General features: G+C 53.2%; 1 protein-coding gene across 4 annotated transcripts; it reads right to left on the reverse strand.

Annotated features, from left to right (window-relative positions):
- Positions 1-290: 290 nt before the first annotated feature.
- On the reverse strand, positions 291-21,489 carry EDN3 (endothelin 3). Of its 4 annotated transcripts, none has more exons than XR_009048559.1 (6): positions 20,827-21,489; positions 19,904-20,195; positions 4,838-5,011; positions 4,067-4,154; positions 3,661-3,741; positions 291-818 (listed from the first exon to the last, which is right to left on the reverse strand). XR_009048559.1 is itself a non-coding variant. In XM_057703902.1 (5 exons), the coding sequence occupies exons 1-5, from the start codon at positions 20,876-20,878 to the stop codon at positions 779-781; spliced, it is 639 nt and encodes a 212-aa protein (XP_057559885.1). In that variant the 5' UTR covers positions 20,879-21,489; the 3' UTR covers positions 291-778. The 4 variants fall into 4 exon arrangements, 2 of the variants coding, with proteins under 2 accessions (XP_057559885.1, XP_057559887.1); XR_009048560.1 differs by having other exon boundaries at positions 3,263-3,741; XM_057703902.1 differs by lacking the exon at positions 4,067-4,154.
- Between the last annotated feature and the right edge of the window lie 1,020 nt (positions 21,490-22,509).

A 22,509-nucleotide genomic window follows, 5' to 3' on the forward strand; every position in this document is an offset into this window, starting at 1 on the left:
GAAGGCGCCAGGGCAAGGAGCCCACACTCTCCCCAAATTTATCTCTTCCCAACCATCGTGAGTGTCCCATCTTCCTCAGCGGGTCCCCAGATCCTCTCCTTCCTTAAAATTCAAGCAGCCCCCTCGCCCGTCTTGCTCCGTAATTGACTTTAGATGAATCTACTTCCTGAACTGTAACTCTTTTCTGTCCTCTCCAGAGGTCCACGAAAAGCTGACATGTAAGCATGCATATCACACCAGCGAGAGAAACCCACAAATCAGAGCAAACTTTCAGATTTTTTTTTATTATGCATTTGACAGTATTTTCCAAGTGATAGCGCAATGAATGAATTTCTCTCTGCGATATCATCTTGCCACAGAGCCAAACAGTGCACAGCCATTTAAAAAATGCAATTCCAGCCCTAAGGAATAGCACTTGGGGTTCAGAACACAATTTAACATCCCTCTATATACAGCGGCTTTGCTTTGAACACATGCACCGAAAGGAGCTGACGTAGAGAAGAGTTTCACAATAAATAATTGCTTCTCTAAACTGTACACCATCCTGCTGGCAAATCAGTCCCTTCCACTTTCTTGTGATAGGTGCTCACTTTTATACCTGTAATAACTTATGAAATACTCATGGAGAACTGAGCATTTGGTCAAGGCCAGCAGCCCGGCATCCACCATCATATGAGGACCTCGGCTCACGCTCAAATGCCAGTTCTTATCATCTCTCTGCTGTTGCGGGAGGCAGGCGGCCTCTCCCCATCCCCGTGGACTAAACACCGCACCGGCTTCAGATGCTCAGTAATCTCAGTGTGGCCACTAGAGCGCAGCTGAAAGAGATGGCGAACTGTCAGGCGTTACAATTCCCAGTTGTTGCCAATTATATAGATAAATAGAAATTTACATAGTTTACAAAGCGTTTGCGTTTGTGGCTTATTTCGAAGCCATTCCCCAAAGATCCACATTTCTTCCTGAAAGCAAATATCACCCTAATAGCCTTGAGCTGGGGCTGCCTTCACAGCAGATTCCAGGGAACTGGGTCTATTGTTCACCACCAGGTCTGCCTTCTGCAAAGGGCACAGAAGTCTCTCTGCTGTATGGCCCGGGGTTCAAAACCTGTAGGTGTTAATTTCCATCTTTTCCTATCACAAACATCAAAGTTTCTTTCTTTTTCTTTTGAGATACATTCTTTCAGTGGGTAAGGAGCACAGCTGAAAATGTTTGTCTAAATCCTATAAGCTTCAAATTCAACTCCTGTACAACTGTGACCTGCATCTCAAGTTGACACCAGGCGGCCTCACTCGCTCACGCCCCGCGCCTGCCCCATGTGGGGGCTCGGAGGCCTGCATGCTCCTGCCGGGGCCTGCATCTGTTCCAAGATGGACACGGGTTTACACTTGCAAAGAGTTAGCTTGGAGTCCACTTATTCTCCGAGAGAAGCGCCTTTGCAACGTGCAACATCTCCCCAAAACCAATTTCCTGCATGAAACCAGAGCCCTGGGCGTGGGGCCCCAGGGCACAGCTGGGATCATTTTACCCATTAGGGAAACTGGGGTCTTTGGATGGGGCATTCTTGGGAAAGGACTGTATTGTTAAGTGAGGACCCTTTGAATGGGTTTTTCCCCCAGGCAAAACTCATTTCTTGTCCTCAAAGAGGTGGAAATGTGAACCCCCTAACTGAGGCCTTCCTGCTGCAGGACCTTCTCCCTGGGGGCTCCTGAGAGGGCAGGCAGAGTGTGGGGGGTGGGGTGGGAGGTGGCAGGGCTGGAGGCGGGGAGGTCCCCTGCAGGGCAAGCATTTGATGGTGGAGGTCTAAAGCCTACTTGCTTTGTCTGGCCTTGACTTCAACCTATCCCAGAAAAGGGGGGCGAAAAAAAAAAGAGGCCTGTTACAAAAGAAGAGCTCTCTGCTGGCTGAAAGAGGAGACGTCTCCCCAGCCCATCTTTAGCCCCTTCCCGGTTTTGAATGGAACCTTCTCACCAGAGCTTCTCTGCTATTTCAGAGCCTGCCATCTACCTGGGAAGGTGTGAGTATAGTCATCGCCACTGACGTGGCGTGGCCATGGGGAGCTCTCCCCCAAAGCCTGGTCCCATCTTTGATGATCACAAGCTCAGGACAGCAGAAGCTCCCACTCTGAGAATGTCAGTCTGGGGATTACTACCTCGAGTCTTTCAAGAAAGTATGGACCGTGCTTATAAGGAAAGACTTTTTCTTCCCAAGTAAAGCTTCTTACAGGAGCTTGACATCATGCATTGTGAAGACCTAGAAGAAGCACCATTCCAGGCCCCAGTGGGACCTCTGTGCCACCATTCTCATCTCCTGAACATCCAACAGAACAATAACAACAACAGCAGAAGCACCGGGTACTTTTTCTGTGCTGGTCTCTCCTGACCACCTGGAATACACCCCACACAACACATTCCTACCGCAGGGCCTTTGCACTTACCTTCCCCTGCCTGACATCCCCTGCCCTTCCTTGGCCCTCTGGCTCACCCCTACCCCCCTCCTCCAGTTCTTTATGCCAATGTCACCTGGCCAGTGAGACCACCCCTGTCCACCCAAACTGCAACCACCCCTGACACTTCCTGCCCCCTGCCTGCTTCCTGCTCACCTTCACATGCCCTCCTCTGTGTTTAACGTGTTAGTTTGCTATCTGCTTGCCCCACTATTTAAGAGGCAGGCAGGCTGACCTTTTGCCTTATTCCCTGTAGTGCATCTGGGACAGTGTCCTGCACATCACAGGGGCTCAACAAATCTTTGCTGAATTGAATAAATGCCAAGATGGATGGACGGTTTTAATCACGTCCCTCCCTTGCTGAGAGGGGTTTGGGTTTGGGGTGAGAAAGGGGAGAAAGAGGAAGAAGAGGCAAAGTAGGGACCAGCTGGGGCCTGATTCACGCTCTCCTGGGGTTTGTCTCTGCCTCTTCTCTGCATTTTTATTGTGGATGCTGACAGATTCCTCTCCAGATGACTCAAAGCGATCTGCCACCAATTTGGAAAGCCTCCTGTACACCAAGCAGGGTTTAATCTTCCCTTGATCAGACCCTGTAGGAACCCAAGCCCCCTCCAGGCCATTACTATGAACATCAATTACCATCCCATTGCAGGTGTGTAGACGGCTCATTAATAATCATTTCTACTGACAGAATGATAAACCCAGTTGGGCTGCAGGAAACCCTCAGGATCATACAAAAAAGACAAGCGGGTTAAAAAAAAAATTCAGAAAATGAATTGGAGGACTCAGAGGGCCTAGTGCCCAGCTGCTGTGATTCACCTCTGTCCAGAATCAGCTGCTGAAAAGAAGAAACAATTCTTCTTGTAGAGACCACAAGTTGCTACGGGAGCAGAGGAGCGACATGGGCCCCAGCACATCAGCCTGCAGGGGCTCCGAGAAGCAGTGATGGGTGAGCTTTGTCCAGACCTGGTGAAGTCCAGGGGTGGACATCACTGTTCGAAAGCTACAGGGAACACAGGGGTCCGCTCCTAAGACCCAGGGCAGGCCGTCCACAGCTGTAGGCTGCTCTGTCCCCAGGGACAATCTACCAAAAGCACCAGTGCCTGTGGATGCCCCCCACGCACGGTGGGGTTCCCGCTGGCCGCCTGCACAGACCAGATGTGCCCCACGTGTCCTCCACGCCACCCAAGGGGCTGTGACTCAGAAGGCAGCTTCACCTCCTCGGACGCACGCCCCCAGCGGCACCCCTGGCCTGCTTTCCTGCTTCTTCGTCAGGTGTTCGCGCCGTCCTTGAATTCCTGTGGGGAGAGAGCCAGTTTGAATGAACCAACCGCGTTTCCACGTGGCAGCTTCTTCAGCATCCAATTACGATTTCCTCTTCCCACCATGAGCTCGGTCCCCCAGGTCCACATCTTGGGCACAGCTTCTGAAGCCTGAGCACATGGTGGGTGGCTTCCTACCAGAGTCCAGCCTCCACCCACACCACTCAGTTATTCATCAGGTGTTAAGGGTCAAGAGGAAAAATGTGGTTGGCGCTGGGGTTTCCAGACAGCAGGTCCCGGGCCCCCGGCTACCACAGCACCTGCTGCACGGAGAGCCCCTCTGCTTGTGCTTTTTACTCGCCTGGGAAGCACCTGGAGGTCCCATCCCACCAACGATGGCTCTCGGAAGGGGCTTTACAGGACAGCTCTGCCAGGTGGAGTAGATGGGTCTTGGCCCAAAGTAAAGAAAAAGAGCAGTGAGGAGCATGACTGGGACGCCTATTAAGTAAAAACCACCTTAAATGGCCACCACGGGTCGAACCTAGGGTCTGCTCATTTATTCGAATCCCCACGGACACACAAGCTTCTCTGCAGCAGTTAGAGTAGACCGCAGGGTCTCAAACTCGGGGGCTGGGGGGTCCACCAAGGAAGATGATGAGTAACCCAGGTGAATGGACACGGCACGTCCACTCGAACGTGAGTGGCCCTCATTTGGTTCCAGCCCATCCGGCCGAGAGGGGATGGGGGCTGGTGAGACCAGATGGTCCCATTTTCTATTTTTGAAGAAGCTAAAAATATGCATGTGTTGAGGAGGGGGGTGATTCTGTAATTTTTAAGTGTGGGCAACTTATTCAAATTTCGGCAAATTGCTGAGCAGTCCCGAAGAAATACGTCTGGAGACCAGACATGGCCATGGCCACGTTGTAGGCTGTTTTGAAAGGCAGTGAGGGGACGGGCATGCCACACCCACCACCCTCCAGGAGCAAGAGGGACTATATCCCCTCTGCACAGAGCCCCTGCCCTCCCCACCTGCAGGACTGCATTGGGCAGGACAGGTTGAACCCTCCTGCACCCACGTGGCCCGGGGCAACCGATCTCTGGAGATGCGGAGAGCCAGGGAGGGGGGTCTTACCCGCGGGCAACCAGGGTCCGGGTGCAGAAGTGCAGGCAGGCACCGTCCTCCCTCTCCACACAGGCGCAGCGCGGCGTCCCCTTCGATGGCAGTGAGCTCTGCGGAAACTGCCCGGCCGACCTCCTGCCCCGGAGGCGGCCTCTGTAGTTGGACAGCCCATAGGGCACAGTGCGTCTGCAACGGACAGAGCAATGTCAGGGCCACATCTGGACAAGCCGCCCCGGACTCCCTGCTCGTGGAGCTGGCGAGGGGGTGGGAGACGGTGGAGCTGGGGATGAGTGAGGCCAGAGGTGTAGCCGCACCCCAGGAACTGGTGCCCACACCCTCCCCACACTTTGGGCCTTGGGAAGCCTCTGTAGTGAATCCTTCACTCCCACTCCTCACTAATCCCCAGGCAGTGTGCTGGGGCAGTGGGGATGGAAAGTCAGGGACGCCCTGGGGGAGATGGAAGATGGCCTCTTTGCATCCTCCCAGCAGCCAGCCCTCTCAGGGAGGGAGCCAGCAGACTCCAGGTGGATGCATGTGTGCGTTTTCAGGCTTTTCAAGACCCAACCACGGCCAGCACGCCTCTCGCCCCAGGTCCTTCCAGGGCAGTTCTGGTTTCCCTTCCTCCACTCAAACCCCTGACATGGACATTCCCGCTGACCCAAAGGCTGATCCCAGTCTTCATCCTTGAGCCAGTAGCACCTGAGCCTGGTCAACCATACCAGTAAGACGCCTTCCTAATGCGTAGCCAAGGCTGCCCCCGGCTCCTGCCCCGACGGCCACCGAATTTCCTCAGGGTGCACATGAGATTTGCAGTCTGTGCTAGTCGGAATACAACAAATCCAATTACGGCTGTCAGAGAAGCATCGTGGCCTCTGAACACAGGTTCCTCAAAGACACAAACATCGGGGACCCCTCCGTGCCCTGTGAGATACAGCCGAGGACAGAGCTGCCTCTCCTTCTTAGGCACGAAAAAGTCTGAAACTGTTTACCCGTTTCATTGATGGTTGCGCTGGGATGAGGGTGATGGTGTCATTTGAAATAACAAACGGTTAAATCTGTTTCTCATGCTCCGTCCAAACCATTGCTCTCCGGGGCTGAGAGGACACGGCCGGGCAACTCAGTGGGAAAAAGTTAAAAGCACATGCTTATTTCATCAGCACTACTGAACAGGATTTGGGGGACAAGTTACCAATAACTAGAGGAAACACATGTGGCCAAAAGTGACTTTTCCAGTAAGTCCTGGTTTCCGTGCCTGTCCCCAAGATGAACCACCTTGGTTTCTGTGAGCCCCGTGGAGCATCACCAATCATCCAGCTCAGAGGGGGTTCTGACACCCTCTGTGCGTTTTCAAAATCACATCAAATTGAATTTCCTTTCATTTGAAACACACGCCACGGAGCCTTCTGGGGGTGGTGAGGGCAAAGCGGGGGGTGCCTGGTCGGGACCCCGCTGGGCTAGAGCCTGGAGCTGAGAACAGAGCTAGCCCCATCCTCTTCCTCTTCTCCCCTCTCCCCTCTCCCCACTTCCTCCCACCCCAGTGACTTGAGAAGTGGCCTTGCCGTGGGTTCCCGGGATCCAGGCAGGCCCAGCACCGAGCGGTCTGTGCTCACAGGACGGACAGAGCTGGCAGGGGCCCGTCTGCTCCTGAGCTGAACCTCGGCTAAAACCCCATCCTTTCTCAGGAGTGGGAAATGGGGGTGGCGGGGGGTAGGGGTAGGAAAACAATACAGACATTGTGATGAGGCAGGATTTGGCTCAAGGTATAGCGTTCCAGTAGCAGGGCCCCATGAAACCCCTATTTTTTGGTGAAAATGACACACAAGGAGTAACAACCAAGGCTCCCGCGTTTCCGTTAATAGCAAGACCTGCAATTTTGAAATTGCTGTCAGCTGATTAGGCATCGGTGCGCACAGAGCCACTCAACTTCACACACACACGAGGTGTTTTCAGTGAGGAAACAAGGCAACGCGGTAATCGGTAATAGAGAAACGCTAAGCCTTTCCCAGCAGTCTGGTGGGAGGAGCCAGTATGCACAGGAGCCCTTGTAACGTTCCAAGAATGTTGACGGAGGCGGGAAACCCCTGCTCCAAGCCCCAGGTGTTCAAGGTGTGCACTCTGCTGGCTGACCTGGGAGCTGGTGGGCGATGACAAGAGACGTGAACCAGAGGACGTAAGAGATGGTCCAGACTGCAGAAGGCCCGCGCCCCCCATCAAGAGTTCCAGCTCCAGCGAAGGCCCACCCCCCACAGGTCAAACATTGAAAGGTTTTTAAATCTATACGATAGGCCCTTAAATAAGAGCGTTTGGCTTCAAAACACTGGAAGCTGGAGCTTGCTTTTAGGATTCTAGAGCTCCTTGGAGTTTCGTGTTGGAACATGGCAGCACAAAGAAGTCCAGCACCTTCCCTTCCATCCTGCTCCATTCCACATGCACCCTGAGCTCCATCCACCCCCACACTCCCCCCCCCCCGCCCCCGCCCATCCCACAAGCAGCTGCCCCCTGGCCACCCTGCAGGACTTGGGAGATGTGCCAGAGCCTTGTTCTGTCCGTGGGTGTCAGCTCCTGGAAGTGGGTTTGGGGACATCTGAGTAGGGGGATTCCAGGATCGTGAATAGCTGGAACGTGGTCTAGAAGAAGGGGTATCTGGCTTTGGGTCCCACAGACTCTTTGCAGTGGGGTGGGAGATATAGCCAGCGGAGGGTCAGAGGCACCCTCTACCCCACAGGCCCCGGGGAAGGGGTCTTTCTTGTCCAGGTCCAAGAGTGGATACCGGCTCCTCAAGAGCAGTACTTGCTTTGTACCTGCTGTGGACCCAGCACAAGGCCAAGCCAATGAAGACTATTGTTGATTGTGAGATAAACTAGTCCAGTGAGACTGGATTCTCTCCAACCTAAAACGTTCAACAACCACAAAATTCATTACAAAGAATTCCCAGGGCCTCCCTGGTGGCACAGTGGTTAAGGATCTGCCTGCCAATGCAGGGGACATGGGTTAGAGCCCTGGTCAAGGGAAAATTCCACATGCCGCAGAGCAACTAAGCCCGTGTGCCGAAACTACTGAGCCTGCGCTCTAGATCTGGTGAGCCACAACGACTGAAGCTCATGCGCCACAACTACTGAAGCCCGTGTGCCTAAAGCCCTTGCTCTGCAACAAGAGAAGCCACGGCAATGAGAAGCCCGCGTACGGTGAAAAGTAGCCCCTGCTCGCTGAGACTAGAGAAAGCCTGCGCGCAGCAACGAAGACCCAATGCAGCCAAGAAATAAAGTAATTAATTTTTTAAAACAGAAAACTTAAAAAAAAAGAAGCAGATGAGAAGACGAGTCCTTGTGCTCTTAGACAAAAAACACCCCAAAACATTTACGTAGTGCTGCGTGTCTTTGTATAATAAACTGTCCTCAGCGAATGTGCTCAGAACACTCATTATTTGATCAGTGGTTGTAATGCCAGAATCGTATTTGTCACAGTGTCCCCATCTGCCATTTTCTCCCAAACATCATATGTAAATATTGTTAAATACTACACTTTCATGTCTCCCGTATTCATTCTTCATCTGCCTCATCCCACTGGAAGCACTTTATTTCTCGCTGCAAGAAGTTTTTAAATAAGGAAACTTGAATGTTTCTTTTAAAAGTCTGTTTTTAAGTTCAGTGTTGCCTTTTCCTAATAAATCAACAGTCTCCATCTTTCTGATTGGAAAACTGGCTTCAGCCCCTGAAGTAAAAGGAGGGATACAGATATTCACAAGGGTCAACCAGAGCAGCAAAAGGAGCTTCACTGGCCACATTCTAAATGCTCAGGGAAGCTTATCAAATTGTCCTGGAAAACCCAGTTTTCATACCCCCCACACACATCGAATAGCACTCAACAGATATTTGTGGAGTAGTTTCGATGCACGGGCCCTGGATCAGACTCTGCGTGAACATCCGTGAACGGGACAGACCAGTGGCCCTGCACACACACAGTTTTAAGCTAGCACAGAGGTCAGCGAATTGGCATTTCTGTGGGCTTCATCTAATCAAAAGAGGGTGGGTTTTTTCTTAACCTAAAAATCTCACATAAACATCACAATTTCCAGCTTCTCTTGAGTGACTGGAGTTATACTCACGCCAACCCAACACTCCAACACAGCAGCAGGTGTCTGGAGCTGAGTGACACCGCTGGAGGCTGGCTCAAGCTCTCTGTTTGGCCCCAGTTCCTATACCTGTCCTTCTCTGCTTACTTCTCTTACCTGTCTAGCCTTCATAGGTGTCTCAGTTTACGACCCCTGCTCGAGTGGCTTGTTCCACAAAGCAAAGCCAGACAGGTCACATGACACAGTGACAAAATTAGCACCTGCTGCTATTTTTACAAATATAGCTGTTATCGTTTTCAATTCCAAAAGCCTAGGTTCTAGCGGAGTGTCTCCCCCACAAACAGAACATTTTCACTTCACAGTCAGAACGTCAGGTTGATGCCCTGTCTCCTCAGTTTCACATTTTTCCTTCTGAAATGGAAAAGCAAGGGCAGGATCGCCTTCGGGACACATCGTACAGAAGGCACACCTCTGCTGACCGGTCCTGCAGCCGAAAGGAAGAGGAACAACTGTTTCCCAGGGGCAGACAGACAGGCGGGGGCAGCCCCAGCTGCCAGGCACCAGTGGTCATTAGATACTGGCCCTCCCCCCCCCCCCCCACTCCCCAGAGAATCAACTTCGAGACTCCAACACACTTTCTAACTAGGGCTCAATTTCAGATTTTATTAAATTCCTACCTTAGAGGCGCCACTCACTTGTTCTCTCAAGCTCCGAAATATCTTCTTGGGCAAGAAAGTGTGGATCAACTTCATTGACTGTCTTTGTAACCTTAGCCAGAAAAAATTGCTAGCTGAGAACTCTGGAGTAAGACAGGATGAAGTAACTACAGGAAGTGGCTGAATATTCAAAAGCCTATAAAAGCACCCATTCATTCCAATAAATATCTAGCGAACCAACACCCCACCGCCACTTTGCACAAAGACATGGAGGCAAGAGAGAAACACCAGCTCGGAGACAGGAGTACCTCTCTCAAAGGACTTAAAAGCCCAGAATTCTCTAGAGCCTGGGATCAACGCCAGCTGTTTTTGTGTCTGGAATCTAATCGCTTATCTTTCCCCTGGGGAATCATCCCTCCCTCCCAGTGTGAGGTCTTGGAGAGACTGTCCATCGCTGTGCCTTACCTTCCCCTGCCTCAGGACTCATCAGGTGACCTCATCAGGTGACCCAAGATGGCCCATCACACCCTCTCCCTCCCAAGACACCTTAGCAAAACAATTCAAGGTCAGAAAACACTCTGGAGCTGCTACTTGCCAGGTGGCCCCGTCCTGCCTTGTCTGTTCGATCGTGCTCTGGGACCCCAAGTCCTGTCCTGGTACCTCTCCTTTCTAAGCCTGGGGCTGCTTCTCCCTCCCTCCCAGTTTGTGGGCCACCCTGTGTCCTCCCAATAAACTCCTATGCTGTGTTAGCGACACGAGGTTTCTGTTGCTTGCAACCAGTGACCTCTAGCCAACCCGGGAACTCACTTTCTTGAGATGGATGCAGCCATGATTGTTGGATTTCATAGAAAGACCCTCTGCAGTTCCCGAGGACAAGCAGAGACTTTCTTCATTGCAGCAAAGCACAAAAGAATATGTTCTGAATCAGGACAAAACCCAGCCAACGAAGCCGGCTGGAGTCCTTTCTTCCCAGGTGTGCCCACTGTGAAATGTTTGGTTTGGATCCTGCTATGCGCAGGTGGAAGCAAGCAGACGACCCCATGATGCTCAGAGCTCAGCCCCGGACACTTGGCTGACCACCTCAGAAGGCTTATCCTCCAGCGAACTTACTCCTCATCCACTCATCAAAGCTTGTGAAAAAGTCTGCTTGGGACAGGCCCCCTGCCAGACAACCACTGGGTGCCCTTCCGACCTCCAGGAAAGAAAATAGCCAGGAAATATATCTCCTCATTGACTTCATTATACAAGCAGAAACACACACACACGTTTTCTGGTTCTAAAGAATATGACACGGGAACTTCGTGCTCACAAAAAACATAAAGTGAACCGGCAATGTGTAGCTTTACTTCTGCAGAAAATCCCTGCATCTCCAAGCCGGAGGATCCCTAAGGCAAATTGTTCCTCTACCACCTGCCAATGGAGAATGTCCTCCTGCAGCCTCAGAAACAGCCAGCGATCCCAGAGTATTTAGAAATATCAAAAGAGTGAGCGATGTACTGTGGGTTGGTGATTAACTGTTTTTAAGACATCCTACCCACCTCACCCCCACCCCCAAAAAACAACCCAAAACTTTTGAGTTTATCCAGGACTTGGCTGTTGGGGAATTTTAGCAGAATTACATATATTTTCAAAGAGAACACTGACCCCCATCAATAGGACCCAAGAAGAGGGGGCACTTCCTCACCTGTGCTGCAGGCATGGCTTCCTTCTTGTCCCCTGGGGTCAGTAACAGCTGGTCTCTGCCTGTTCACCTTGGCACCCAGGGCAGCACCAAATAATACGTCAACATCTCAACAACAGATGTCTGCTATACCAAGGAGGGAGAGAGGGAAGGAGGTCTAAACTGGCCATTTCTTCTAGGCCACGCCCAGTCTCCCAAATGAATAGAATTCCTGGCTGACTGGTTGCATTTCTACTACAGTGTCCTCCATCGGCCCATCTTTGAGGTTCTCCTAGAGAGAATATGGCCTTTAGATCACTTGAAATGGAAGAATCACATCTTGACGGTAACTCCTGCAGACACACGAGGAAGAAATCAGGTTGCCCAGACGGATGAGGCCTCAGAGACAAAACCAGAGGCTTCCCAGGGCTGGCAGACCCAGGTTTCTGGTCCAAATTGAAGACTAGCTCCCTGAGGGGCCCTGGGTGAGCAGCTTCTCTCTGGGGTTGAGAAGGGAAAGGACTGGATCTCTGGAAGGTCTGTCCCGTTCCAAATTCCATCGAGAGACTCCCGAATGCCCTCCCGAATGTTACCTGAGCATCTCCAAACAGCACAAATGCTAGAGCAGGGCCTCGCCCTCCTCTCCAGCAATTAAACCGCAGTGAAATGTGAGGTCTCTACCTCACCCATGCGGAGAGATTCCCAGGATCTCATCAACTGTATTTAGAAAGCTTTGGCCCAAAGAGTAGGACTCTTCCAGGTCCTGCCGCCATGTAACTGAGCTTAAAAATCACCCCAAGGAGACAGACTGTATCATCCAATCAGCTGCCTGGACATGGCATCCTCCTCCCCTAACACAGGCACATGGGCTCTGAATGAAGGATATTTGACCAGTGGTCAAAGCAAGGGAGAACAACAGAAAAACCCTTCTGTGTTTGTTAGGGTCACTGGTGGTTAGGGAGAGAAACCCCACTAGGCTGGGGTGGGATTTCCAAGAGTGACAGCTCCACAAAAAGGGGGGGGGGGGGGACAAACGCCTGCAATCTTTGGAGAATGAAGCCATCTACGGAATCCGACAGATTAGCTGGTTTCCCCTCCATCTGGTACAACCCAAATGCGTCCATATGAGTTAGGCTAGAGTTTCCTGCCCCAGCCCCCAGTGACCCTACCGAATTCCAGGTCGAATGAAGGCATGAGCAAGCCACGTCTGTCTGGCACGGCCTCATTATAACTTTATGCAAAGCTGCAGACAGACGGGGCTCAAAATAGTTCCCAGCAGTGGAAACAAGGGGTAAAATAAGGAGCAGGTACTTTTTTAAGGATGGGGGTCTTTGCAGAGGAATTACAAAAAAATACAGACACCATCACATGTCCCTTTAAATAACCCACAGAAAGCAAGAGAAGACACCCTTGCTGATTTTCAAGAGATTTCAGGTTCATGAACAAAGACATACTCGCCACGGCAACAAAAATAAAGACACTCATTTTCTTCCTAATCTAGTTGTTTGCGTCCTTGTGGTAGATCTGATCGCTTGATTGCTTAACTCTAAGAAGACTTGAGTCCCTTTAGAGAGACAGGCTTTATCCCCAAACAAGAACCAAGCACAGGGTCAGATCCTGTTCTTCTTAAACATGGTGACATTTGGTTGATTACGACTAGTGATTTTTGCACTAATTTTGACTTTTTAAAAATATTGCATTCACTTTTATTTCACTTTTTGGCATCTCCTTCAAGTTTGCACCCGAAAGAGTGTATATGTCGTGAGCCTCACCCTATTCGCCACCCCGCAAGAAACCCACGGAAATCATATTTAGAAAAGCCCAGAAAATCTACAGACACCTCTGCTCTCCCACTGACTTGCTTCTGACTTTCGGCAAAGCTGTCGGCTACTCCCCACGTCATTGGCTGTTCCTGGCATCACCAAGCAAGAAAAGACCACAACACCTCGGCCGCATTGGCCTCCAAGCCTTCCTCACGGATGCATGAATCTGTCTCTGGTTTTTAAATTAGTGGGCCGGGCACAGGCCTCCCTGGCTGCCCTGCTCTAGAGTTACTGTTTATTAAGGCCTCCTGCTAAGTCAGCCCTGAGAGGCCCTAAAAGAAGAGAAGACCTGCCTCCAGGGCTCTGAACATCGCCAAGTTCTCCCAAAGCTCTTGGCTCTCCTGAGATTCTGAGCTGGGGCAGATGAGAAAGGCCAGGGGACACCCTGTCCTGCTGTCTGCTCCTGGAAGACTTGGTGGTGGAGGACTTTAGAAGCTCGACCAGCTGCTCATCTACACTGTGGCCACTGCCTGGATTTTTTTTTTTCCTTCTAAATAAAACTGATTGCTATTCCAAATAACTGATTGCTATCCCAAATAGGGGGAAAGTGTGTGTGTGTGTGTGTGTGCGCGCGCGCGTGTCCCATTTTAAGGAAGTCTCTGTTTCCACCGAAACATGACTTAGAATGAGAGGGGGTCGTTTCCCTCTTTTAAACAGTTGATCTATTTGTTATGTACTCCAAAGCTGAGCGGCGGTGACACGGGGCTACCTGGAGGTAGGAAAGGGGCCCCAGGCAGCCCCATCAGAAGGGCTGCAATGCGGCGTTACAAAGCCCTGTGAGTTCCGACCTGGCCTTGGGGCCCCCTTAAGGAAAGCACTGTTTGCTTCCCAGCTTCCTTTGTTTTAAATTCTTGCAGGAATAAACTGCACCAGAGATGTCAGAGCCTTTCATCTGCCTTCAGATTTAAGGCCAAGTTCCTAGCTGCAATGTCCCTTTCATCCCTCAGAAATCCAAATTCTCCCTCCAGGGTCATAACCTCTTTGTACCAAGTTTTCTTGATGCAAACCAAACTGCCTTCCAGCCTCAAGCCTCTTTCTCATCCAGCCAGGATCAGCTACATTTCAGGGAATCCATCTTTGCTCCTGCGCATCTCACCTCCTCATGCCCACTCTGGGGTAGAAAAGGGGACTTTTGGTCCAAGTGAACCCAACCGGAAGGTCACCTTGTGTGAGCCGAACTTATCAACAAACTCTGAAATTTAGCCCTGAGGCCCTCAAATTTTAAAGATGTCTCTTGCTGTGAAAAGGTCTGAGCTATTGCTGCCCAAACTCAAAACTGGGATGTAAACGTCTGCTAGACTTCCAAGGGGGAGACGGTTATGTGGGACGGAAACAGCACAGAGAGTAAAAACATGATCAGTCAGAACCCTGAGTTCAAGGTCATTTTCAGTCTGGCTGATACGTCTTCTCTTCTGTGTCCTTATTTATTTACCTTTTTTTGTAAACAGATTGCTTGATTATTTCCTGGGATCCCTTCCTAGTGGCTGGCACTCAGGTCCTGGGAGGTGCTGGGTAGGGCGTAAGGCACTGTATTTACTCTGTTGGACTTGCCCTTACTAAGATTTCATTGTTTAACAGAGAAGTTCTAGACAGATCGTTCGAGTTATCCTCAAATGCCAACCCCCCCACCCTGTACCCACTTCCCCATTTAGCAGAGGGAGCCCCAGGGCAGTGCCTTCAAAGAACACCATGCCCCGTTCCCCTAACATTCCAATTATTTACCAAGTTGCGCGGGAAGCAAACAAGAAAGGAGGGGCAGAGAGGGCAGGACCAAACCTCATCAAGCCTGGAACAACCTTTGACCACCAGAGAGCTTATCAAACAGCTTATCAAAAGCACAGTCAGCCAGACACACCTTTTCGCAGGGTCTGTAAACCTCATGCAAATCAAATGCTAATAGACCGCCCTCCAAGGGCACAGAGTAGGGAAGGACTGGGGTACCCGGGTGCAGGCTCCTCAGCCTTGCTGCAGGAAGCTGGGCAAGACCATGGTTGGAGAGTCCAAGGAAGCCAACCTCAGCAGGACTTGAGCTTCCTAGTCACCAGTTTCTCCAACCACAGACTGGGATGTGGCAGGTGGGGCAGCCGGAAGGGTTTTGCAGCCCCAGGGGCTGTGCAGCTACCCGAGTGGTCGTGTCTTTGACGCACTAAGTGTCCACTAGGGTCCGGACACTGCGCTGAGAATGCTCCACACACTGTCTCATGTCATTCTCACACTCTTTACTCACAGAAGTCATGGTCAACATCAGGGTGGCCCACTGTCACTACCATCACCATCATCTGCATGATCATGAGGGTGCTCAGAAAGACTATCCCTCTGCCTCAAAGGCTGCATCTCCAGCAACCACGCTCCTAGTCCTGATGCACGGGTCACGTGATTGTTATTGGGGGTCCCTGAAATCACACGGTGGGTGGATAGCTGGCCCCCGCATCAGCAGAAGGTGCAGCAGATTCATACATGCCTCTGGGATGTTCTCCAACTTAAAGTGTCCCTTCTTGGACACATGCTGACATACCTGCCTTGAATGACACAGGGGGCAAAGACGAACCTGTTGAATTGTTGCCTTTTGGTGGTAGAATACATTGAAATACAATTTAAATGTCTTGTTATTATTATTTTTACTCTGCTTCTTTGGGAAAACAAACATCATTCCTGCTGGCTGAGTCAATGTGGCCAGGTTGGTCATCTTGTTAGGTCACCAGCCTAGAGTCACACTGATGTCTGCACCTTACCCGGGGGCACAGGGACAGCGTGACACCACCCCCAGGCCATGCAGCGAGTCACATCCAGCGCACAAGGCAGACGTCCTGGGTCTGGAGTCTCCCCACGAGATTACAGAGCCCAGATTTTCCACCACAGCTGTGATTCCAAACATCCTGAACTGCTCTGTTCAGAAATACATTCCTACTTGTCAACCCATGTGGCTCAGATTTTTGTTTGGAAACACGGTCACTGTCACAGCATCACAATGCCTCCCTCGTTATGTCCTTGGAAGGATTAACAGATGGTGGGTTCCCTCAGTTCTCAGGAACAAAGTGGGGAGGAACAGAGCGGGGTTCCTTGCTGGGGACCCTGCAGCTCCACTGGTGGTCAGAGAGTGAGTGCTCTCACTCCGTGGTCAGGTGTACGGTGGCAGGTGCAGAGGGGCTGCCCCACTGTGGGGTGCGGTCAGCACGGAGAGCTCTGTGATGGTTAATTTTATGTGTCAACTTGGCTGGGCCACGGGACCCAGTATGTGACCAGACACCAGTCTAGATGTTGCTAGGAAGGTATATTTTAGATGCAATTAAGGTTTAAATCAGTAGACATTGATTAAAGCAGATTACCCTCCATAGTATCGGTGGGCCTTGTCTAATCAGGTGAAGGACCCGACAGAGAGGCGTGAGGTGCCCTGAGCAGGAAGGGAACTCTGCCTCCAGGAGGCCTCAGGCTGAGGACTGCAACATCAGCCCCCCTGTGTGTGTGTGTGTGTGTGTGTGTGTGTGTGTGTTTATATACACATCGATATCTATACACACGTCCTATTAGTTCCCTCTCTCTGGAGATGTGATCCCCTCCACATCATAGGACGCTCCTGTCTCTGAAGTATTCACATGGAAAACAGCCCCGACTGCATAGGGATGTAAGCACATGGGCTACTTGTCCCTATTTCTCTCCTTATCATCTTATTTTTGGCAAATTTTCCGTGACCATAAGATGGGATGTGTTTTTATCTGAGGTGGGGTTTTGTTTTCGTTTTTGTTGCCAACGGTGGGGTTGCTGGGGGCGGGGGGGGGGAGCAGGGGCTTCCTAACATGGCCAAGGAGAGCCACAAACATCTCTCGTCCCGCGGACGAGCTGCCATCTCAGCCGCCTCACCAGGGGCAAGAAGGGCGGCATCCAGGAAGCGTGCGGTTTATTTCTCTTTGGGGTCCTGGATCTTCTGGAGGAGACAATGGAAGTTATGGGAAACAGCTGGGAAAAATCCACATTCCCGCACACGTCCATAGGGATGTGAGACCTCCAACAGCATCCACACACCCTGGGACAGGACGCCTCATTTGCGGGAGAAAGCCCCACACACAGAACCTCAGTGACAGCAGAGACAAGGGCCTCACTGGACGTCACCAGCGTGACCGAGCGTCTACTATGTGCTGGGTGCCCATCAAGCCCAGGTCGGGACCAGAGAGCTTGGCTCTCATACCTGGAAAATACCTCTGGGTACTTTTTGCAACCTTGCAAGCATCCTTCCGAGATAAAGCCGGCTTGTTGCTTCTACCTGTGTGCGACCAGAAGGTGTTAGAAGGAAAGACACCAGAAGCTGAAAATCGCCCAAAGTTCAATACTCTCGATTCAGTCATGAGGTTCCAGACGCCTGCGGGTTCCCAGAGCAGCCAGTGGTGGGGACAGGATGCAAATCACACCCTGGAGAAGTTTCGAGAGCCAGGAGTATCCGCTAAAGAAGAGGGGGTGACAGCTAAGGGGTGGGGGACAGAACCTGGAAAAGCCCTCAGTGTGCACGGCCCTTGTCCCTTCAGCTCAGTCCAGTCTTTCTCAGATGCTTCCATTTCTCCAAAGGTCCAAGTTCCCTAAAACCTGTTCCTCCACTTTGCGATCTTAGCCAAGATGTTTTAAAGTTTGCTAGTGGACCTGTCCATAGAGCTGCAGAGAATTTCTGGAAGGAAGGAAAGAAAGAGGGAAGGAGGGAGGGAGGAGGAAAGAAAGGAAGACACAGAAAGATCATCGGGAAACACCTTCCATGTAAAAGTTATGTGGCTTGTCTGCCTTCAAAAGGCTCATCTGGCTATTGTCATTTTTGTTTCCCCACAAAGCTCACGAAACTCTCAAACAGTGTATTTAAACCTTTCCCCCAGTGTTTAAAATGAATCAGGGTCATGGACCAGGGGAAGGGGTAAATCAAGCTGTGAGGGGAACATTAGCGAGTTGCCCGTCCTAGAAAAAGCAGAGACCCACGGCTTCACCTTGGCCCATACACGACAGCTCGGCATCAGGAGACAGGATTCCCACCAGCTCGCGGGGTTTTGCGACAATTGCTTCCCTGCAGCCAGTGCTCAGGGCTTGGCAACAGGCAGAGAACTAAGGTGATCTCCAAATATCCCCTCCTTCCTCCCCTCCTCAGCTCTGTGAAGGCCCCCCTGCCCAAATTCACTTGGTTTTCTTCTTTCTCCTTCTAGAACCACAGCCTGGGATTCCTGCCAAGGCTGCCCTGGTCCTGGGTTCTGTGAAGCTAATTTAGTCAGAGGACAATGACAGGAGGATAAAAATCAGAAAGGACAAGTGTCAGGGTGATGGGGACTATAGGAGAAGGTGACCCTGATCACTGTCTGAGAACAGAAGGCTCGGTGGCAGCCCTTCCAGGAGCCCCTCCCCAGCACATGTCTTTTATGATCTGGCCCATCCTCCCTACTGTAGGCTGACCGTACACGTAGGAGCCTGATGAGACACAGCCCAGCAAGCAAATTCTGCCATCAGGGGGCCTGGGGTAAAATGCAAATGTGAAGCCCTTGCTTCAAAAAGCATTAAGTATTTCCATCACTGTGCTGCACACCTGAAACTAACACGATACTGTAAGTCAACTACACTTCAATTTTTTTAAAAAAAAGAATATTAAGCATTTGAAGATGGTGACAATGCACTTTAAACAGCGAGGGTCCTTCTCAACTGGGACCCTGTGTGCATGTGTCCAGGCTCCCCAGCGAAGCCAGCCCTGCTTGCCACGCTGGAGAGCACAATGACTCTCCAGACCCCTCCCAGATGTACTTAGAGGGCTCATCACCTGGTCTGAAAGACATTCGGGCCCCCAGGTTCACCCTCCTTTGCACTTCATCCTCGAGATGTCAGTGCAACAAGGTGGGTATGTGAGGCCCATCAAGCTGTCACCCAGGTGCCCAGAGGTGAGACGGCTTGGGGATGAAGGAACTCCTGAGTGACATGAATCAAGGGCTCCAAACACAGGGGCAAAGTCGCCTTTCCAGGCCAAGGGCTCCAGGAAGGCTAAGAATCCCTAGTCGGGTGCAAGCAGGACACCCAAGAGATCCCAAGGATACCTAGAGACACCTAGAGACGTCTGGTCCAAGTCCCAGATTTTAGAGACCAGGAAGGCAAAGCCCGAAGGCTGGTGACCAGAGCAAGGTCAAACCCTCTTCAGTTTGCAGGATGATGTTTCTGCAGAAGGGGCTCCTGAGCTAAATCTCTGCCCATGGCCTTGGGAGAGAGTGGGCTTTATAGCAGGCAGAGCCCAGGACTAACTCAGGCGGCACTGTCTCAGTCCTGCAGCAAGAGAGTTCTTAGGGACTGGAGGGGACGAGGGGTGCTGTCTGGGGCAGGGGTGAGCCAGCCCAGGAGGTAAGGAGCCTGAAGCCCATGGAATTTCACCCTCGGGGGGCAGGTTCCACCAGGCCCTGCCGAGCCCACCCCTGCGCTCCCTGGAGGGCAGGCTGCTTTCAAGGAATCTGAAACTCCTTGGAGCCTGGCAGAGTCAGCAGGGGGGCCGGGCCCACTTGGCCCCTGAAGCAGGAGATAACTTCTGGGGCTTCCTCCCTCGCAGAGGGACTTCTCAGGTGTCTAATCCCTCTGGCTGGCTCATTTCACTTAGAGGGAGGGCTCCCCCTTCTACCGGATCAGAAACTCTGGGGTTGGGTTTCTCCTGGGCCAGGCCCTCCAAGGAGATGAGGGTCACACCCTTGACCTGCAGACTCGACCTGGGCTGGCAGGAGGGCCTAGCAAGGGCTGAAGGCTGTGCCAGGCGAGCTCTGGGCTGACCGGGCTAGGGTGGGACCAGGTTCTCCTGGAGTGTCAAGAGAGGGGCCTGGCCCAGAAGCCCTGCCCCCAGGGCTGACCTCCTCCCCACCCCCAGGGCTGACTCACTCAGGAGTGTTAATCCAGATGATGTCCAGGTGGCAATAGTAGACACACTCTTTGTCCTTGTAGGTAAAACAAGTACAGCGCCGGGCTCGGGGGTGCACAGGGCCCCCCTTGGCCGCCTGCTCCCCAGCCGGACCAGGTCTCTGCTCCTGCCCAGGGCTTCTGGGGCTTGGACCCCGCGCTGCTGTGGCGGCCACAGTCTCCTCGCTGTCCCCCTCCGATCTGGCTGCAGAGGGGGCCCGGGGCTCGCGGCTCCTGCCAGCGTCCCCAGGCTGGGGGCCAGGTACCGATGATCCTGCAGGAGGCAGATTGAGGGGCTCCTGAGTTTCTGAGGGTGCAGGCTCCAGACACCCACTGTCCCTCAAAACCCAGGAGAGGGGGATAACCAAACTTTCCACCAAGCTTGCAAGCTAACGGCGCTTTCTGTTACATCTCCAAGCTACGCGCAACCGAGGTTCGGAAAAGTTTGCAAAGCTACGCGCGCAGTTTCCGAAAAGTTTGCCAGTCTCTTGGTGAAAAGCTTGGGAGCTCGTCTCACTTGCTGCACAGCGTGCAAGCGCTCTGTGCCCGCTGAAAACTGGCAAGCATTGTGCAGGCTTTCGGAAACCTCTGCAATCATTTTGCACAGTTTCTGAATCGTTTGCAAACTTTTGGAAGCATTCCCAACTTCACAAAAAACCGACCCAGTCGGCCCCGGGCCGCGGGTCTTCCAGCCTGCGTGTGGGCTGCAACCTCCCAAGCCCGCGGGGTGGTCCGTGCCCCCAGCTTCTGCCCTCCCCTCCCCAGCCCCCCTCCAGGGCGCCTGCAGGGGAGGCGAGCCCGGGCCAGAGGCCTCTGCCCGCGATGCGCCCTTCCCCGCGCCCCCCATCCCGGGATCCTTTTGTGTGCGCTCGCGCCAGGAGCCGCGCGCCGCCGCGCCCGCTTACCTGCGGCGGAGGTCACTGCGAGCCCGAAAAGGAACCACAGCCCCAGCTCCATGAACCCCGATCGGGCGCCGGGAGCACCGGGCCGGAGGACGGACGCCTGTGGCCGCGGAAGGGCGCTCGGGCCGGGCACAGCGGGCCTCGCCCTGCAGCCGGGGGTGGGTGGGCTTCGAGGCCGGCCGCTGGCTTGCTGCGTCCCGGGCTGCGGCCAGAAGTTGGCTGCGACGGTCGCAAACTTCAGAGCGCGCTGCCCATCCCTGCGCAGGGCTGGCCGGCTGTGGGCTCGGGCTTTTCTGGCTGCCGCACCACCCCCCTCGCCTCCCCGCCCCCCGTCGGGGCTGGAGCAGCCGCGCGGGGCCTTTGAACCCGGGGCGCACGGGGGTCGCCTCTCAGGCGCGGGGGAGGCGGCCAGGCGCCCAGCGGCCCGCGGCGCACCCAGCACGGCGAGGGGTGGGGGCGGCGCGCAGGGCCGGGTGCGATGGGTGGGGTGGGGTGGGGGCCGGCACAGCTGCCGGAAGGCCACGCGCGCGCACACACTCGCGTGCACACACGCACACGCGCGCACTCACGCTCACACCCCCACCCCGCTGCCTCGCTGCACGGGACCTGCAGCTCCCACCCCACCGCAGCGCCATGGGAGAGAGAAAGGGCGGCGTGTGACGCCTGTCTTTTATCTGGGGGCTCGGGAAAGCAGCCTCTCTCAGCGTTCGCCTGATGACACCTTACCCTTGCACAGACCTGCCTGCCAAGGCCCTGGGCGTACTTTACACTCGTGACTCACGGGCACCTGCAGCGTCTCCCCGCCTCGCCCGGGAGCTCAGAGCTGGTGGGTGTGGGCAGCACGCTGGAGAAAAGTCAACCAAGAAGCAGGGCTAGCGGTCCTGGGGTGTCCCCGACGTGCTCACAGCCCGCTGCACGGGGGAGGGGGCTTGGTGAGAGGCAGGTTCCTCTCCCAGTCGTGGTCTTCCGACCCCACGTGTGGGAGGCTCCCCCAGTTCGCGAGGGGGGTCTCCTGCACTGAGCAGCACAGGAGAGAGGGCCGCTTAATTTCCTTGTTAAACACCCTCTGCGCTGAGAACTGTGCCTGGGCACCGGAAGTACTCAAGAAAGATGTGTAGATGAATGAATGAAAGCAGGAATGAATGAATGCTTCCCATGGACTCCGCCCTGGACTGCTGACCTCTGAGCACACCAAGAAGCCCTTAGAGCCCCTCCCTGGCCAGAGTTCTCCGACCAGAGGGAGGGAGGTAAAGAGAGGCAGCGCTCCGGGTGGCATCAGGCATTTCCCACTTGGCCGCTTTGCCTAACCCATCAGCTTGGACTGAATTGGAGCTGGCTTTCCCTGAAAACCCCGGGCAGGGCAGGGAGTCAAAGGCCACACGGGGGAAGATAAACAGGTCTGAGGCCCTAGAGTCCCTCCTCATGTCTCAGGCATTTGTGGTGACTTGAACACATCCACCAACACTTTGACACGCCTCCCGCAAAAGACGCAGTTGAATACCCCACCCCACCCCACTCCCCTTTAGCCTGAATGACCTGCTTGGAAAAAGATAGGAAGCAGCAGAAGTGACATGAGTGCCTTTGGAGGCAAAGTCATAAAAGGTGGTACAGCTCCCACACGGCTCTCTCTCCCTTGGGATTCTTGTCCTCTGAATACAGCCACCATGCTGCGAGGAAGCCCAAGCG

Source organism: Hippopotamus amphibius, chromosome 12 (genome assembly GCF_030028045.1).
Source record: "Hippopotamus amphibius kiboko isolate mHipAmp2 chromosome 12, mHipAmp2.hap2, whole genome shotgun sequence".
NCBI lineage: Eukaryota > Metazoa > Chordata > Mammalia > Artiodactyla > Hippopotamidae > Hippopotamus > Hippopotamus amphibius.

Bases quoted from the DNA above. Each gene is read 5' to 3' on its own strand.
- EDN3 (XM_057703902.1), bottom strand. From the start codon at position 20,878: ATGGAGCTGGGGCTGTGGTTCCTTTTCGGGCTCGCAGTGACCTCCGCC. The intron at 5,012-19,903 runs GTGAGTCAGCCC...TGTCCGTTGCAG, and splicing joins ATCTGGATTAACACTCCTGA to ACGCACTGTGCCCTATGGGC. The intron at 819-3,660 runs GTGAAGCTGCCT...CATCTCTTTCAG, and splicing joins GGGGGCGTGCGTCCGAGGAG to CTGCGCTCTAGTGGCCACAC.